At 45.9% G+C, this 19,415-nt stretch overlaps 2 protein-coding genes across 3 annotated transcripts in view; both read left to right on the top strand.

Moving 5' to 3' along the window:
• Positions 1–705: 705 nt before the first annotated feature.
• On the top strand, positions 706–10,250 carry LOC144174694 (kxDL motif-containing protein CG10681). The gene is made up of 4 exons (XM_077703515.1): positions 706–864; positions 1,482–1,634; positions 7,577–7,623; positions 8,041–10,250. Exons 1-4 carry the CDS (start codon positions 734–736, stop codon positions 8,232–8,234), a joined length of 525 nt encoding a protein of 174 aa, XP_077559641.1. The 5' UTR covers positions 706–733; the 3' UTR covers positions 8,235–10,250.
• An 803-nt stretch (positions 10,251–11,053) lies between these two features.
• Mgat4a (alpha-1,3-mannosyl-glycoprotein 4-beta-N-acetylglucosaminyltransferase a) overlaps positions 11,054–19,415 on the top strand; it is a 179,284-nt gene continuing 170,922 nt past the window's right edge. Inside the window, exon 1 of one of the 2 annotated variants that reach the window (XM_077703518.1) lies at positions 11,054–11,508. In XM_077703518.1, the coding sequence (XP_077559644.1) occupies positions 11,415–11,508 (94 nt within the window). In that variant the 5' untranslated portion in view covers positions 11,054–11,414. The remainder of the gene's footprint in view (positions 11,509–19,415) is intronic. The other variant, XM_077703519.1, reaches the window with a different exon arrangement.

Here is a 19,415-nt window from a genome sequence, read left to right as displayed (position 1 = left end):
ACAATTTTTCCTTCCTGTTCTACAGCTTCACTGGTATCTCACCGCAACATTCGAAAATGCTGTGACCTTCTTCGCTCTGAAACACGCATGAAAGTAATCAGTTATATGACTGTAAATACGCCTACCGTTTGTCTGCACACCGGCGTGCTTTTCAAGGAAATTAAAAATTTTGGAAATTATATGGTGACTCCATGTACGTATATAATTGAACTGACTACTGTCCAGGAAAACTGTCACTACTGTAACCAACGTTACTGCAGCTGTAACCGCGAAACATGATGGCAAGTGTCTGCTACCACCCGGTGGTATTTTGTTCACTCTACCACTCAGGATGCTCAGGACGACCACCTGACCTTCGTCGCTGGACGCACGGTGCACTTCATTGTGGAAACGTGGAAACGGGACTACGTGGCTACATTTATTTAGTTTATGTCGAAGGGTGCACTTGCGCAATAATAAAAAAAAAGAATAGGGCCCCCGGTAGAAATAATAGCGGCCCACATGATAAACTGCTGCGGTAAATGAAACTCTCTGGGTGAGAATGGCACATTATTTTTCACCATTTGTTTTTATATCAAAACAAAGCAAAAATGTATTTTTATGAATTAAAAATAGTGTTTCAAAACAAGCCGCTAACAGGGAAGTGTTTTTTGAAGGCTATTTTGTATGTATTCGACGAGTACGAAACTAAGCGTAAAATGTGCTAGGCTTTCGGCTGGTTTCACCTTCGCGCATGGTGGCTGCCATGGCGCACAGCGATTTCAGCTGCTATCAGTCCCCCGCTGCTGAAGTAGTAGCTCATGCACTATCTAACCAAGTGAACCACACTGACATCCAGAGCATCATACAATGCCAGAAACGAGTGTGAGTTTTTCGTATGGTCTTTACTCCTAATCCTAGTACTGTTTCGCACGGGCCCAGTTGGGCGATGCGTGGCTGTTTGTAAACAAACGCTCACCTGCACCCACCCTACCTGCACGGAAGCGTTCTCACAAAACTTTCGGCGCTACTAGAATTGGTATTTTTATTTAGTAGTCTTGGCCATAAATGGATGTTTTAAAGTAGTCGTTGTGAATGGGTTGTCCTGCCTGGGAGAATTATTTGAGCGTGTAGTGCACACGTCGTGGTCAGCTGATCAGCCAAAAAAATCCCGTCGTCATTTGCCCGTTCACATTTGCGACGAAGCGACGCGATTTCTGTCAGTTTAGTCGCACTGATAGTTTTTTGTCGTTTTGTCTCGACTATTTTCTGTCGCCGCGACAGAAATAGCGTCGCTTTTGTCGCAAGTGTGAACGGGCCGGCCCGTTCACCAAAGCGATCGCCGGGCGACTAGAGCGACAGAAATCGCGTCGCTTCTATTGCTCCAGTCGCAAGTGTGAACGAGCCTTTTCTGGGGAGGCCATATCGCTGTGCATGTGTTCACGTAACCAATTTCTTGCTTAAGTGTAATTATAGCTCCCCTGATTCTCTCGAACTTTCAGGCTTGGAAGGCTCGAGAAGACGAATGAAATGTTGATCAACTGCAATGCGCTGTCGGCAACTAGGTTCGCCGTTGCCAGTCAAGAGGTGAAGAAACACACGCAACTTCTCTTCGATTTAAAGAAGGATCTTGATTCTGTCTTCAAAAGAATTAGGTACGTATACACCAGCGCAGGCCACATTCAAATACGGACAAGTGCTTGGCCTTCGGAGAAGGCTATGCCACTTACCGGGCGCCTGAGAAAGAATAGAACTGCATAGCACGAAATGTTGCTGTGAGAGTGTGCTCGTACCATCAAGTTGGTGCAACCAAGTTTCCTCGGTGAGGTGATAGTGCTGTGAAAGCAAAAGCACCACACTGGACTAGTGGTGGTGTGAGTCGCTCCAAGAAGTCTGACGGTTTTTGCTTCGCGCACACTATAGGCACTGGTCATTGACCAGAGGGCAACACGGAGCAACCGACACCTTCGGCAGATACATGCGACAGTGGGTCAGTCACTGCGCACCAGCACATTGGTGGCTAGGGTGCACTCCTTTTTCGCGGCACCCGGTGAATCATGTTAGTAGCCCTTTTTATGTTTAAAATAAATTGCGCTATTCTAAGTAAATTCTGTCACTCAGTGCAGGTGAACGAAGATGGATTTACTCTGTTGAACTCGCATATAAAATGGAAACTCTAAATTGGTGTGATGCCCAGAAGGGAAACGCATGCGCGGATAGCTCACGCGTCTTCTGACTTGCCTACATAACCTTCTCACAATTTGCGTGTTTCGGTTCAAAAGAAACGATACTTTATTGTTTTTGAGTCCTCTAAAGCGGATGTTTTGTTTCCAAAATACGATTTCAAACACTGTGCGATGTTTCCATGCGTTAGCCAATCAATGTGAGCACACTTGTTGGAATACTTTGTTGACTGCAGAGCAACTGACTGAGCAACATGAGCGTTACATAGTGGTTTGAGCTGAATACGGTACTTGGCATATGCAACAGTATGAAATTCACGCTTGTTTGTGTGTATCGGAAACGGCAACGTTAATTAATGGAATGCACCATCGAATACGACGTCTCGAGAGCAGAAAATCCAATGCTGATTTTGAATTCATGATTTTGATTACAACAATCAAAATATTACAAGGGTGTGTATTAGGCTCAATACACAGCCTTGTATTTGCTTGTTCGCTTCTGCCGGACCACAGCACGAGGTCGCTTGTTCGATTCCTGGCCGCGGCAGCCGCTTTTCTGATGTAGGCGAAAAGCAAAAACGCCCGTGTGTACGAGATTTCCCCAGGTGCTCAAAATTAATCCGGAGCCCTCCACTACGGCATGCCTCATCGCCTGCGTTGCGTTGTCGCTTTAAACCCTGAAATCAATCAATCAATTGGACCACCGCACGGCAGGTATCACACCCTCCAGCCTTACGGATAGAGAAAATACATGCTTTGTGCCTATATATGTTGGCCCCTCCAGCAATAAACTTGACAATTTTCTAGGTGTAAACCCAGCAGCCACGGAGCAAGAATAAGATAGCAGGCGAAACTAGGCTCCTTAGCATGACTAGATAATGTCACAAGCGCTCATCATACGTTAAGCTAGTGGCATCTGCCGCGGTTGAAGAAACTGCGCAGCCGTCGCAATTGGCATTTCACTGCTCAGCCCGGAATAAGTGCGGCCGCTATCACTTCGTCCATCAGGTGCTGCTACCCTCTCCTTCGCCGTCAGAGCTAAGAAGCTTGGGAGTCCGTTTTGGTTTTCATTGTGACATTATCCTGCACTTGCCGCAATGGGCCGTTTCGCCTCCTATATATTCTTGCTCCGTGAACCCAGCACACACACACACACACACACACACAAAAGAAAGCTATCAAAGAACTTTCTTTTGGATGAGGAGTTCGGAGGGGGAGAGGGGGAGCAGGACACCCAATAAGCATATTGGAATTTTTTTAGAATATTTGGCAATATTTTTCGCTCTACACTTATGGCTTTGGCATTAGACCTCTGTTAGAAAGTAGTTGTATTGCTTTTATTACCCTCCAGCCAATTTGCAGCGAAAGCTTCCAACTCTTACTAAGCTGATGTTATCTGTATTTTTCTTAACCATTCAGTGCATTAGACAAGAGTTTTGCATAGTTTGTTTTGCAAGAAAAGCCACTGATATGTTATGATATCCATTAGCTGAAAAGAATTTAGGTACATCAATGCATAAAGAGGCACATGTGGTTGTATTAAATACGGCAATAGCCACGTGTAATAACAGATAAACCATAGAATGGAATCGCTGGGTGAGAAACTGCGCCGTGATAAGTGGGTTCGAGCGTCATCTTTGTGAACAATATGCTGCGCACATGCGTATTTACAGCCTGCTTATCAACCTTATAACCACCTGCTCATATTTCACAACAGCACGTAATCTGCTCATTTACTTTGCTTTTAAAATGCAGTAACCAGTGCAGTAACTATGGCTTTGCACCTGCAAAAAAAGAGCATAACCTGCGGGGAAATACAACCTTCACAGTGTACCGGCCTACGGCTTGACAGGAAGGCGATATTATTCCATCGGCGCCGTCTTATTCGGAGGCTTCTACCGTCTCCAACATTTCTTTCTGCCATCGTTGCAGTATTTTGTAGGTATGTGCGCTAATAACGTTGTGCTAGATGCCTTTGCGAAGGCACATTCGAGGGTGATGAAGGCAGTCAGCGCGGCCCGATCGGCCCAGAGTTGTGCGTGTCTGCCACGGCTGGCGCTGCGTTTGCCCGGCGATCTTGACTGTCCGGAGCGTATTGGTGAAAGTGCAAGGTACATTTCATTTTACTGTTGAAAGCAAGTGCAAAACGTCTCACAAGCTTACAAGCAAAGGTGGACAAGCCTTGGCAATGAGAGTAGCATGCATGGCTTGGTTAACATGCTGGGGCACCTCATTTGTGTTTTTGTTTTTAACTTCCACCCCAGAGCCAATTGAATACATCCAAGGAACGACACACAATGCATACAGGTCAGCAATGCAAGGATTACTCTCAGTACAAGTTTTCACGGTAAAAACTGCGTTGGTTTGCATTGTGCATTCATGCTAGACAGACTGAACAGATAATGAGCATTCTGATCTGTCTTTGTGTGTTTCTTTCAAGCATATTTGTGGTTGGGAAGCTTTGAAAAATTGTCTTGTGTCCATTGCATCACAAAAAGTTAAATGTTTGTGTCCATTACATTGTGATGGATATTTGATTACCGCTTCCAATGGAGGTGTAAATGGCGGCTTTGATTGCGATTCTCAGCTATATAGGCAGCTCCTTTCCACATGTGGAATTTTTTTTCCACCGAAAGGGCCATTCTAGCGACGGGTGACACTAGCAGTGGCTGCTGTGCACCAGTTTGTGAACACTGTCAGTGCCATGGTGGCCGCTTGCCGTGTGAAGTGACATCACGAGTTCCTGCCTAAGGTCGGAGAATTTAAGCTAGGTTAGCCCGTTCCGTACCACGTGGTGACATCACTGTGATGACATGCTGCACGCGCTGCTGCCTAATCTATTCCGTGAGCACAGTGAATGAAAATATGCTGCACATGTCACAGACCATTCATAATTTAATCAGGATACTCTGTCGAGGTAAGGAAGCAAACTGCATAATAATATTAACCCCGGAAATTGGTGTTAGTACCTGATTAGCAATTGCTGCACCTTACAAGGGCATCCCAAATAGAAATGGCTTCCAGTCTTGGCTGTGTTATAGAACTGGAAATCGTTTCCAGCCTGGACTGGAATGAAGTACAGTGTAGCCCACTTATAGGGAACCCTGTTTTAACGAAATAGCGGCTATAACGAACAGATCTTCGTTTCCCGTTACCATTTGTATACATAGATTTTGTGTCCAGATATAGCGAAAAGCGGATATAACGAACTGATTTCAGTTTCCCGGTGTTTTCGTTATAAGCGGGCTCGACTGTACCAGCTAAAACCAGTGGCGGAAAACCCAAATTTCCAGGCTCAAAATTTCCAGCCAGAAATGGCACGTCTTCTGGCTAGAAATCACACCATTCCCAGGTGGAACAATGCCCACTTCTACCTGGAAATCACTTTTCCTTTCTGGAAATCACATTATTTCTAGCCAGAAAGATGTAGTCTTCCAGCTGGAAATGGCTTTATTCTTGCTGGTTCTACACCACTTTCTAACCTGAAATTGCTTTTCTTTTTGTATTCTGCACCACTTTCCAGCCAGAAATCGCTTTTTTTTTTGCTAAATTTGTACTACTGGCTGCATTAGCGTGCATTACCAAATATAATTATTATGTACACCATTCTGACCTGAATTTTTAGGGGAGGACTCATGACTAAGTCGTTTACAGCCGATATCAAAACACCATATAGTAACATCAGCATTTTTGAATGCAAGAGCTCTTCTGTGTGGGCTTTTGTGCCCTAAAGCAGTAACACTGCAGGCAGATTATAAATTTAAAACTATTGTCATGGCATAGTGGCAATAATAGTTACACATTTTCAGCCTTGTCACTTGTGTACACGGCACATTAGCAAGGGAATCGCTCCTTCATTGGGTAAATAATCCCAGTGATCCAGACAACTGATGAAAAATAAGGCATAATGAGTAAACACGGTGTCAAGTGATTTTGTGAGCTTTGCAAAAATACCACTCATAAACAATTTCAATCTTTTTAGGTGCTATTTTGCTTACCCGAGTTTTCGATGCCACTTTTTGGTATTCCACCAGCAGTCTTGCGGGTTGCAAGTTCCTTGTACCATATTCTGTCACGTCGATGTTGCCTTTCAGGTAGTAGGAGAAACCAGAAGTGAGAGCGAGTCATTATAGATCGGTTCACCTTGTAAAATGATATTACATGTGTCTGTCTGCTGTACTTTAGTAGTTGATGGCGGCGCACTGTAAATGCATTAATTACGCCCCACATGTTAAAATAGACGCCGAGGCCTGGTACATACGTACCGAGACTGCAGAGAACCACTCACTCGAACGCAGACCACCTGATTATAATACTAAATGACCCTGTCCAACTTTTGTGAGGCCCAATGCACTGTGTTCTTACATGAGCACCGCACATGGGGCTGTTTCCGTCATTGCCGCTTTGTTACAGTGAGTACTTTAGGGCTTTACAGTGAGTAGGGCTTTACCGCCTACTTTAGGGCTAGGTGTGCACGTATTTTGATCCCGCTTCTCACCGCAGCAAAACATTGCAAAAAGCGGCATGCTCATAGATTTGATCAAATCGGTACGGATGTGCACTAGTATCAGTGCGTTTAAACAGCACACAGTCCAGCGTTGTCTTTGTTGCAGCCACATCTTTTACCGAGCTTTTAACTTTGTTTTTGACGAGTGAGGCAAATAACGCGATAGCGACCCTATCCACGTCCTCCACAAACAGCAGGAGCGCGCATAAAACCATTACGGTGAAAAGAGTTGGATACAATATAAAACGTTTAGTGTAAAAGAGGACGAAAAATGCATGACAACCATCTGTGGGCCTCTGCACGTACGCCAAAGGGAGTGGAAGGACACATTTTAAGTGCGTCAAATGGTGCCGGGCACAGGCACATGAAAATCTAGTCCATGCACATTTAAACATAATTCTGATGAGGTTGATGCTTTTAGTTGGGCATCGCTTTTTTTTTTTTAGTTTTTTTTTACCTACATTGTGAAACAATTAGCACATTTTTATGTTGTTATGCATTTTCAAAGCTCGAAGTGCTACAATATTCATTTCCAGGAAAACCTCTGACAGCCTCCTGCCAGAGCTGGAAATCGCTTTTCCAGCCAGTATTAGAAATTTCACCTCCTGGTGGGAATCTCTCCAGCCTGATCACAAGTTCTTCAGGGAGAAAAAAATGGTGTTGTGGATGGAATTCAATATTTCCCACAGGGAAGCCTATGTTTCCAGTGGGAAACTGAAATTTACAGCTGAATTAAACTGGAAATGTGGCTGGAAATTCTATTTGCATCTGGAGTATGCAGCTCATTTTTATCTGAGGTGCAAGTGTGTGGCATACAAGTTGGTACTCTAATATGGATCACTGGCCTTGATGTTTGTTGATCCAGGAACAGTAATTCCTGTTATCTTCCTGTTTATTACTTTAACAGGTTCTTGAAGATGAAGCTGACACAACAGTATCCAGCAGCATTTTCAGGTTTGTGACCTATATGCTAAAATATTGCCAGTAATGTTTGACATTGCCTGTACTTGAATGAATGGCCACAACTGGTCAGGCCACGGTATTTTTCATGGCATTTTCCTCTCAACCAATCTTGGTGAATGCTGTAAAGCTGTTTTCTTTGCATTGATTGCTTGATGCGTATTTAAAATTTTGGCGCATTTTGTAATTGTACGTGTACAGTTCCTATGAAAGACTGCTAGTGATAACTTGAATCTTGTGTTATTACTGTAGTTAGAACACTTGCCTTAGTGCGTGTTTAAAAACGTTTGCTTTGTTTCTGCAAGATAGTGGCAAAGCTATAGTGCACTACTAACTGGGCTTGAAAGTTAACGTGGCAGATCCAGAGAAACGCAGTCATACGTTGCACCCTTCTCTTTTTTTAATTGACAGCATGCAACACAGTCTTTTTTGCGGTTGACGAGGAGGATGAACCAGAAGAAAGGCATCCAGCTGCCAAAAGCCAAGCGGGGGCACCGGTGGACTCCACAGAAAAGCAGAAACAAGCCAGTAGTGAAGCAGAGGACACTCATGGTGGTTCTTCCCCACAAAGTTCCGCCACGTCTTACAACAGTGATGATTCCTAGGCCTAACTTAGCAGTGCTGTCCCCTTTACTGTTTGTTTCCTCGCCATGTGATTTTTGGACCATTCGTTTGGTTGTGGTTGACTCGTATAGTTCCCTCTATGGACAAAACAGCGATGAATGAAAATGCATAAATGAGCAATGTTTGTGATGAATTTGTGAATTGTATGTCATTCCGTGAGTGAAATAGTGGGAAATGGCAGATTGCTGCTAGCCGAGCATATTATTTTGTATTATGTTTTACATAGCTAAATTATTCAGTCATAGTCAACCTTGACGGATTAGTTACCGAGTCGTTTGAAACTAGTGCAAAGGCTTTATCTTTTTTTATTCAGTGTAGTATTCAGTGAACTGCGTATCCTAGTTGTTCTAGGTGTGATAAAGTGCACAGGCAGTGCCTCTCATTTCTTTTCTTTTTCAATGTGTACCTTTATTTGACTATAACTTAATCCATGTACAAGGAGAATGTCTGTGGTCATACTTCTGTTGTGATTACAGTAGTGAATGGGCAAGTATGAATTGGCAGCATGCTTGCTGCAATAACTGAATAGAGATAAACAGTGCATCCATTTTATCTTACCACTGTGTTGAACAGTCATTTGTTTGGAATTGTGCATACTTAAAGAGGGGAGGTGCACTGAAATGCTTTAAACTTCTGCAGACACCAAAAATGTAGCCTTTCTGTACTAAAGTGATGGCCCTGAAGATATGCACTCCCCGACAGGGGTATTGCAGAAGCTTGAAGTGTGGATGTACGTGCTGAAGCTATGCCTGGGCTTTGTAATGGAGGGCTTCACATTGATTCAGACAGACTAGGGATCTATAACGTCTGGTCAGGTCTTCATGTTTTGGGGTTGAACGCGCCGGAGCTGAGCTACACCCGGGTTATGAGGTGTGCCATAGTGGAGGGCTCCAGACTAGTTTTGACTGCCTAGGGATCTTTAACGGGCTCCAGAATCTCCATGCCTAGGTTTTTGCTTTTCACCTCCATCTGAAAAACGGCCGCTGGAGCCATGATCGATCTTGCGTATTCAGGCTACGCAGTACAGCCTTAATCAGTGAGCTACTGTTGCTGGTATCAGAAACCTTCAGCATTGTGGAGGCTGAAAACACTAGTGAACTAGCGGAGGACAGGGAGGGGTCATCACCAAATGTACTTGCAGCCTGCTGGATGAGCTTTGTAGGTTGCCTGGATGAGTTTTTTTCTTCATCTGCCAGAAGACATGCGGCACCTTCCTGAACCAAGGTAGGCAAGCAGTCTGACGGGCAACCCACTGCAGTTACTGCCGCTCCTCAAAAATAAAAAAAAAAATAAACCATAAGCATTGGTGTTTCCGCAGGAAGTAATTTGGAGGCCAACCATCCGCTTCCTAATGTACCAAGGCAAGATGTCCCAGGAAAACAACTTAGACTAATAGGCGAAGTTGACGTGGAACTTCCAGGGTAATGGCTTTCCATTCTGCTTGGGGGGCAAAAGCAGCTTAAATTTGTGTGTGAATTCCCATGAGCTTTAAACAAGTTTGATATCACGGATGTGTTGGAGGTTAATTTTTTTTTGTTTTGCGCCCGCTGAGCGTGGCTAGTCACATCATCTGGGAACCAAATCGTCACTGCTATTCAACAGATGGTTTTGCATATCATCATCCTACAGCAAATGCACATGACTGGGTGCTGCATGAGGCCAGATAATTGTGACCAATAATGTGTTCCCAGCAGTGGTTTGTAAATGAATAGAGTCGTGTAATAACCTATGAAGCGATTTTGCACAGAGGAAATTAGTTGTTTAGGTTAAACTTGATACTTTAATGCCCTTTGCTTTCATGTATGCATGCATGTAAGAAAAACAGTCATGTCACACATTAGCATGCATTTGTATAACGAAGTCGAGTGCTGCACTAGTATGCAGAGTTTGGCATGACTGGTTGTCTTGGTTTATTTTTTTTAGACATGTCATTGTCCTGAAGCCCCGTTTGGTGGAAACGTTATTTTGCAATAAAATCTTTGTTTTAAACTTCTCAACTTTTAGGGTCAAGGGAGCTCTTTGTGACATTTATCTTGTGTATGGCCTCCAGAGGCTTGTTTCCAGGGCAGAACAAAGCGACCATAGCAAAGCTATCTTGAGGATGCCACACAGGGTGGTGGAACAGTAATTGCAGGTCCATAAACTTGTGTAGTTTAAAGATTTAAGCAGTAAAAAAATACACTACAAACTGCATTTTTAAACAAAGTGCGTCCAGCCACTGCATTGTGGTAGGAAAGGCATCTTGTGGGGAACATTTTCGTTAATATAAAAGAATGTCGTTATCGCTTCATGCGGGCATTCCAAACGGTCTGAAAGCCGCTATGAATTCTCGACATAACCTTAGCGATGTATTTATATAGCTTTATTTAGTCTCTGTTGTATCGTCCAGCAGAACTGTACAGCCGGCGGCAAAACATCGGGCACCTCAGTGTTTCGACGGTAGAATAGCAGCGCGCAATTACGCAAACCATTTGCATCACACTGCTGTGCGACGCCTAATAAAAAAATGAGATGTGTGTTCAAAGTGACATCCTGCAAACAAAAAGCAAAGCCTAACGCATGAACCGAAACCGGAACTGAAGTATATTTAACAATTGTTGTAAAATTGACTAAAATATAAACGCAAAGTGTTTTAAGCGTTCTTTGCGAGTAAGACAACACCGTTTACAACAAGAAACTCCGAAATACAAAAAATACTTTAAAAAAGAGATAGTTGATGCCGCGCCATCTCTTAGCATTGAGAGCAGGCTCTTTTTCCCCCTAGCGGTTTCTTCGCGAACTGCTCATCCCATCGACGAACGGTAGCGGGCAGTGGTGATGTTCCGCGAGCGAGCCGCGACTCAAGCGACTCAAGTTGAACTGGAGGAGTGTGTTGTGCTGTGCGACGCAGCAGATGGTTCTGCATGTGAGCCCCCGCGGCTGTAGACGCTGGGCTCGGTTATAAATGCCTGTGTTGGGCTGTCAAAGCGCCAGTTCGACCACGTGCTCGGAACACTATGCAACTGTGCGGCCGGCGCTGTTTTGTGGGAACGCTCGTGTGTGCGCGCGTGCTGTGAACGGCCCCACGCTGCTGCTGCCGCTGCCGCCCCTCAGCGTTTCTTTTTCTTCCTTTTTCTTGGTGTGCGTGAAACTGTGACAAGAAACACGCATCAGCAGCCCCGATGATGCTCCCCAGAAGGCCAGTGCCCTTCTACGTCGCACTTTTTCTCATCGCTGCGCCCTTCTTCACAATTTTCATCATGCTTCAGAAGCCCGGTGAGTCGGATCCCTTTCTGGGTCAGCCGGCGTTGCGTGCAGTGATACCTTGTTGCAGCACCGTCTTTTCTTTGCCGGTGGAATTTCAGCCGAGTCTTCCCCGCGCTAACGTAACAAGGAGGTGCTTTCAACTGGATGCCGATTGACGCCGGCGAACGGCCTTCTTTATTTTCGTTCTTTTTTCTTTTTGCCTCGAATCGCTCTCGCCGGCCGCTCATTGCGGAGTTGTTCCACTGCTCATCTTTATTCCTCCGGCCGCTCTCCTGATAACGTGCATCCCGTCGTCCCAGCTGTGCGGCTAAGAAGTTCTGGCATGAGGTCGTGCACCGCGAGCCAAGCGTGCGCGGTGTGCTTCACGTGTACCGCAGTCAAGTGCGAAGTCCACCTTCGTCGCCTGGCATGCGAAATGGGACCTCTCGACCGTACACCACTACGCTTTCCGTCCGCTCGCTCGGCGGCTTCGCAGGGGAGTTTTAGTTCGGCTTTTACGATCACTTGCAAAAGCTCGAAGTATTTTGTCTTTTTGCTAAGCACGTGAGAAGCAAAAAGAATAACGGGTGGGAGACAGGTGTAAAACGTGATCCCGTACCGTGCATTAATGCTTTTCTCTCCGACATTGCATCAAAAACGTACTTCATGTGCCGAATGTGTACCCTAGCTTTTTATTACCTCATTTCCTGCCTTCGTTCTCTTGCTCTGCTCAGTATGTCGCTATCGCTGATAAAGATTTGTGCTACGGTTGGAAGAGCCGCACGGGCCGTAGGCAATGTCGGATGAAGCAATTTCTCGCACTTTAGTTGTAGCCCCTACGCTAGAAGTTCAAGATAAGGACAGTGGGTGGAAAGGTTGGAACGGTCGAAAGTTGGGTGAGAAGACGGGAATCAAGGTACTGTCGCGATTTCAGCTACCACAACTACTTGAGTGCTCAGTGAATGGTATCTCATACATATAACAGTCGGGAGCGCAATTGAGGACATAGGGGAAGTATTTCGCGTCTTCTTTGCGTGAAAACAAATTGTGGGAAATAAAGAAACCGGAAAAAGTGCGTTCCGGGTGGGATACGAACCCACAACTTCTGAATAACGCTTGCTGTGCTCTACCAATTGAAGTACCCCGCTTGCTAATTACCAAGCGGAATTCGTAGAATAGACGAAGGGCTTAAATTTCTGACCTTTCTCTATTTTTCCTTGAATTTGTTTCGGCAGAGGAAGTCGGTTTTATAATATATATGAAAATAAGACAGAAATAAGGGTTGGCAGTAAAGAAAACCTCGGATTGCAAATTCTTTATCTGTTTCAATGACCAACCACATCCTCCCCTTTGCTTTCCGAGGTTTTCTTGATTGCCAACCCTTATTTCTTTCTTATATATAGAGCTTAAGTCTCCCGCGTGGGCTTTGACAGATCGCAACTTCTACGCGTGTCATGCGATGGTGTCTGCATAGCTTCACAGAAAACTACATTTAAATTGTATCTTGGGCCGTGATCATACATCTTTCGATCATGCTAATTGGGAAGCAAGTTTTCTTGCTTCTAGATCTTTGCTTGAATGCCTCTGCTTCCTGTTTTCAGTGGGAAATATTATTCATTTTGCCAGGAAGCGGTCGGAACTTCGTGGCGTCGACTTTTAATTTTCATTTTGTTGCTACGTCAACTTTATTTTGCGCGGCAATGTTTCAAAATGCATAGCTATTCGTTTCGTTCTTGCAACCTGCAGTAAAATAGTCGTTCTTTCCTTGGTACCGGGAGTTATCATTTACACGTGTGGTAAAAAGAAAAAAAAAAAAGCCAGGAATAAAGCGCGAGAAGTACTAAAACGAGGAACTAAGATGTCTGCCACTTCATCGGAGTGCACATTCTACGAATTCCGGAGATAAGCCTGCTTGCCACGCGGAAAGAAAAGAATTGTGCCTGAAGCAGGAAGAGTTTGATTGAAATTCCCTATGTAGAAAATTTCCAAGTACCGTTTATACGAGAGCTGCAGGTGAGAAAAGGAAAATGGATGTTTGGAGGACGTGCCGTTGTTCTACAGTGAAATTGGGCGCACTATCACTGTCTTGTGTGGCGGTAGCCTGTTCAGTGCTTATCAGCCCACGCGGGAGCGCAACTCGTTGTGCTCCGTCCAGCCGGTGACACTGGATAGTAGAATCAAAAGAAGAGTCGTGCGATGTAATCATCGTCATCATCACCACTACCAGTCCGCCGATATCTCCTGAAGCGGGATTCACACGACGGAGAAACCCTCTCACTGAGGCGGACGGATATGTGACGTCAGCAGCACGTGACCGGATTATCCGGCCGGGCGGCGCATCCACACATGCGGAGCTACGCGGAGTGACCAGCAGACGACAGCGCCCAGGAACAGGTTCCATTCCCCGCCGAGGGCCACCGCCGTCGAGGGAAAACATGCGGAGGCATTTTCTTTCGCGGAGCCACCGCGGGCTATCCCTACCGAGGGGCGGAGCCTAAAACCGGTCACGTGAGCGGGTCCCGCGGGTCAAAAAGAGAGGGTTTCTCCGTCGTGTGAATCCCGCTTGAGGGTCGAAGGTCACTCCCGTAGGCAGTCTCCACGCATGGACCCAAAGGCGTACGCAGAATTTTGTTTCGGAGGGGACCGGAACCCGGGGGAAAGTAAAAAGAAACGAAATGCGAAAAAACGGCAAAAAATCAATGAAAAATCTCTGCATTCACTTGGGGGTGCAGTATAGGCGATTGTGTAACAAATTTATTAGCATGAGCTACACTGGCCGAAGTTGAGCAGTTTCGCGTGGCTCCTGGAGAGCCGCGCTGCGCATGCGCCAGGAGCAGTGACGTCACACGGCGCACAGAACGTTGCTTGCTGCCCGGCGTCTCTCACACGCGCCCAGCGTCTTCGCCGACCTTCGTTCCGCACGTGGCGGCCCGGTCCACTTTATGATCATGCGAGGAGTGGCCGGGTGTGGAATCGATGGCTCGTGCGTCGCAGCAACACCTGCGTGCGCCTGTGGAACCAGCTTAGCTCTGGGGCGATTGGTGACGCTGCGCCGGAGCCGCTTGATAGATATACATGTGTCGCATAATGCGTATACCGTGTGTGTGTCATTGAAGCAGCAGTAAGCATGATAATCAAGCTAATCCTAGACAACCAGGAAAGCTAAGAATAACCAGCTGAACCTTAGCTCACGCTGCGTATATCCTGGCATAGCCGCGCTAAGCCCCTGCTAATTTTTTTAGTTGTCTTATTTGGACAATAAGCCGTGTCAGTTCCACTGTCACATCCTCCTCCCCTCGCGAACCCAGAAATTTGGCAGGGGGCCGAGGCCCCCCCTCCCCCCCCCTTGCGTACGCCAGTGCATGAACCCGTTTATGCCCCCAAATTGTCATCTCACAATTCACATGCAAAGATAGTTGAAAAAAAAAAAAATCCCTTATTTCGTTTGTTTATTTAATTGCTTAGCAGAAACACGCCTGTGCGAATCAGGACAAGTACTTAAAACGAAGCTTATTCCGAGTGTTTTTCGCGAGGCGTTCTGTAGTGCGGGGAGTTAAAAAACGAAAGTCTGGCTGTGTGACCCCGCGTTTTTCAAACGGGGTACAATTTTGACGGTGGCCGCGCAGTGACACAGCGCACCGGTACGTTCGTCTTCCTCGCGAAAGGAGCTCGGGACTCGAGCGCGGCAAACGATTTGAACGCTTCGATAAAGCATGTTTTTTTCATTGATGCTACATAATTTATAGGGTGAAGGGGTCCGAGGGAGGGACGGAGATAGGCCAGCGTTACGTGCATCGTAGTTCTCCGTGGGGCAGAGCCAACTTCATCGAGAATTATCGCAGAAAACAACCGTATGCGTTCTTACTAAGCAATGCCCGCCGTGAATGCTCAATGGAAATAAAATTTACTCGTACCTTTGATCTAAGTTCATTGTCACGGATAGTATCTCCATGTCGAGAAAAAAAAAAAAAGCTTCGCTGGTCATCCACCTTCATAGAGTGGATAAGGCATTGTGCTCAGTGCTGAGCCCAGGGACGCGGCTTCGATCCCGGCCGTGGTGACGAACCTCCATGTGTGGAGATTTCGGCTAAAAATTAATCCGGAGTCCTTCACTATACGGCGCGCCTGACATCCAAGTTGTATCTTCCCCGCAGTCAATCAAAATCACCCTCACAGAGTGGGAAGCCTCATGATTTTTTTACGTCTATCTTTTGGCGTCGCTCGTTTTCTTTGATGCCGTTTCTAGCAGCCGTTGCACGGTATAAGTTAGTGAACACGAACTATATATGCATGGCCATAATGAATGAATGAATGAACGACTTTATTTAGAAATAGGCCTGAGGCCCTGGGGGGTTAATGAGCTACTAGCACTGGTGGTATTGGCGGTGAGATCTTTGAGTGGCGCCCCCTGGCTCTGACGTCGGCTTAGGGATTCGTGCCGCTGTCGTCTGCTACACTCCGCTTGTGAGGGGCAATAGTGCCTGGGCTAGAGATCGCCCGCTTCGTTGCTGTAGTGCGTTAAAAAGCGTATTTCTGGTGACTCAGTTATTTTGCCACCTTCTGACGCATCTGAATAATTTGAAGCTGTATCCCCCACAAGTTTGCAACACACGAAGAGACAGAGAACAACTTTCTTCAGAGTATCGGTCAGAAGATCGTGTGTAACTTGTCCTTTCTTGCTTATTCGCGAGGATCAGCGATCAGAGCTTCTCGATAAGTATTCAAAATGCGTAGGCTTCCCTGCAGTATTTTTGAGATGCTCCTATGAAGACTCAACTGTCTAATACTACGTACCAAGCAGCGGCCTCTACACGCTCATCGCACAGCAGGAAATAAAGCGGCTTTCTTCTGTTTCTTTCGTTGTTGTCTTGTATCGGATTAACGTTTCTTGCTTTTTTTTTCTGCCCAACGCATTACTTTTTCTGCGCCGTCACCAACTTTTTATTAGGAGGTTTCGGGATGTTTGAGAGCCTCACAAAGGTCGTGTGGATATTTCCTTCATTTTCTATGGCATACATTCCCTTCTTCGCAAATTGGCTTTCATTACGGCTGCGTGCAAGAAGGTGCATATCCATAGCGTGATTTTTTTTATTCACATGCAAATACAATGAGAAGGCTTGTGCTACGCCACCGCGATCACGCCCTAAACAACGTGGTCCACAGTACTCGAAGGCGGCTTTTGTGCTCCGAATTTCTATCGTAATTGTATCGTTATCATAACGAACTGACTCTCAACTCGAACAATGATGACATGATTACGGTGTTGTAGGCATGATATACTCGCTAACTAACGTAATAAATAGTATACCTGCATATCTTACAAGACTCGAAACCTAAGAAGAATTCCAAGTAGCTCTTTATTGCTTTTCAACCCTTCCAGGCGCGAAGAACAAATCCTATTCTACTCGGGATGGCGTTCTATGATTTGAAGAAAATTACTTTTACTCTCTTGTCCTGGACTGAGGACCCGGCCCACTAACCAGATCGATTTAATTGTTAAACAAAGTTTTCCCCTCCTCCCCTTACTCCTCCCCCTCCTCTTGAGTGCAGTTTTCCTATAACGCATATCCGAATATCGCGAAGATATGGCTGTGCAAAATGTTCCAAAATATCCCTCCAGGTCTTAACAAACATATATGTGTTACTATAAATTTAACGAAGACGTGACTCGTTTTGCTCAATAAACCTCCATACTGGTTAGATGTCTGGTATTTAGAATCAGCACGCGCGTATATACACACTGGGTTATTTGGAACTCAACCTACAGTTTTTGCAGTCTATAGTGCATGTCGGCAAACTTTCATGCCTTGAAAACGTAAAGTGATGTGACAAAACGCGTTCGAGCGTTCGGCAAGGTTGCAAAAACTGTTTTACCTTACATATGATTACCGGGAATCGTGATGCCTTCTGCCAAAGCCGCCAGCCCTGAAGGCCTAGAATTTGTTTTGGTCTTCCATTTTCGCTGTTGTCGGTTATTAGCAGCTGACTGTTCCTTTTGTTCGAATGCTTACATGAGAAGCTGACGCCTAGCTCCGACTCTTCGCGCTCCGCACAGGACCGGCTTCGCAAGGAATGGGGTGGCGCCGGCAATGTTTCTCCCGTAGCGGTATCTAAAACTATACTTTAATTGACTCCATGAGCTAGTGTATGCGATTTTAAGCCTATTATTATGATAAAAAGTTACCCACACGCCAATTCTGGTGCGGACAAGCATCAGACGTTGACCGAGCGCAAAGAAACAGCAGGGAGAGCGATCCTGAGTGAAGCAGACGACAAATGCGAGAATCCCTAAGCTGACGTCACGGAGGCGCGCTTCGCAGCGCCGCCTGTGTTCGCGCTCACCGCCAATAGTGCTCGTGCATGACAGCATTGGTTAGCGCACAGGAAATCTTGTGCGTATATCAGGCGGAACATCAGCACACGAGCGAGCATTGCGTAGTTCTTTTTGTTGAAAATTCACGCCAGGGAGGGGGTGGTGTTCTCACGAAAATAAATAACAAAAAGGTTAAAAACGGCATCGAAAAGAGGAGAAATAGAAGCCCAATAAGATCAATATGTCGGCTTGAGCGTCGCCAATCCGGACAGGCATTTGAGCGAAGCTTATCTGGCTTGGATTCCGTGGGTTTTTCGCGTCTGGGAACGAAAATTAACCACCCCATCTTAGGGAAAGTTGAGGCAAGCGCGAAAGCCAAAAGCGCGCCCAACTTTCGTTGAAAGTGCGCCCAATCGATCGTCAATCGTTCAGAGACACAAATCGCGAACGAAGAACAAACCTGTGCGGCGATTTTTCGCGCTCCGAGTAAACGCATTTGCGAACGATCTAAATGTATAACGACACGTGGTTTATGGGATAAAGGTATTCTATTTTTCATGGTCGATGCGTGTATCGTCTGACCTAGAGCCGTTCCTTCTTCGCAATTTTCAAGTAACCGTTTTGACACAAGGGAAGCCTGGTTTCACGCATGCGCCGTGTGTTTAGAGATCCTATTAGAGCTCTTCGGTTGACCCACCGATTTGTTTTTTTCGACGGGACGCCATCGGTCCCACTAAGAAAGCTCTCGCTTTAAAACTCCCCTCCCCAGCTAGTGTGAGTGGCCAGTTCGGGTGGTTTATTTGCACATTTCTTGCCTCTGCTAAAAATAAACATAACTTTCTCCCTGCGATGGTGATGTGCCTGGGAAAGTTGACCATTTGTCCACTGTTTTAGGCGCATGCCATTTGTTTCAACTCAACGTCTCAACATGTGGTCTCAACATGTGGACATTTGTCTTCGCTTCAAGTTGCTACGCGGACGCTGAAGGCCGTAAACTTTGTATTTTAAACCGAGATATTCTTGAATTGAGATATCTCTTCTTGCGTAGCGAGCGCTTTCGGCTTTTATTCGAAGACAAATTCCGCTTTGTTTTTCGTAAAAAGAAATCAGTAATTAGAGACGTCATTTTAATCTCCCGCTCTCCTGGGATTTTTCTCGTCACTCTAATGGGTATGTCACAGAGCGTCCCACTTCCCCTCAACGGAGCCGAAAAAGCACCGAGGAGAGCGTGTGAAAAAAGAAGAAAAAAAAGTCACCCGGGCACCTAAATTTGCTTACGTGTTCCAGGGGCGAAAGCCAGCGAGTATCAAAGACTTCTCCACTTTTGCATAGTGTTTGCGTCTCTTTGTTCGCTTTCGCACCTTCGTCTTTCGACGCAAGAAGCTGTTTCGACAGCTAGGCATCAGACAATTCACGCGGCAACTTCCCCATAGTGAGGGATCTCCTTTAGTGTAGCCGGGGGGTGACTACCCATCCTGAAAAGAGCCTTGTTAACATCATGGGCGCAAAATGAGTGCTCAAGGAAGGGACATTCAATTGTGCGACGAAGAGCTTTTGCTGCCCCCCATCCCTTCACTTCCCATTCCCCCATGCACGGCCTCCGGGCCTCCCATTTCCTCCAGTA

This window comes from Haemaphysalis longicornis, unplaced genomic scaffold, assembly GCF_048455015.1.
Source record: "Haemaphysalis longicornis isolate Haplotype H1 unplaced genomic scaffold, Haemaphysalis longicornis Haplotype H1 scaffold_3, whole genome shotgun sequence".
NCBI lineage: Eukaryota > Metazoa > Arthropoda > Arachnida > Ixodida > Ixodidae > Haemaphysalis > Haemaphysalis longicornis.
The sequence above is the reverse complement of the archived record's forward strand: the minus strand, read 5'-3'. Positions and strand labels throughout refer to the sequence as shown.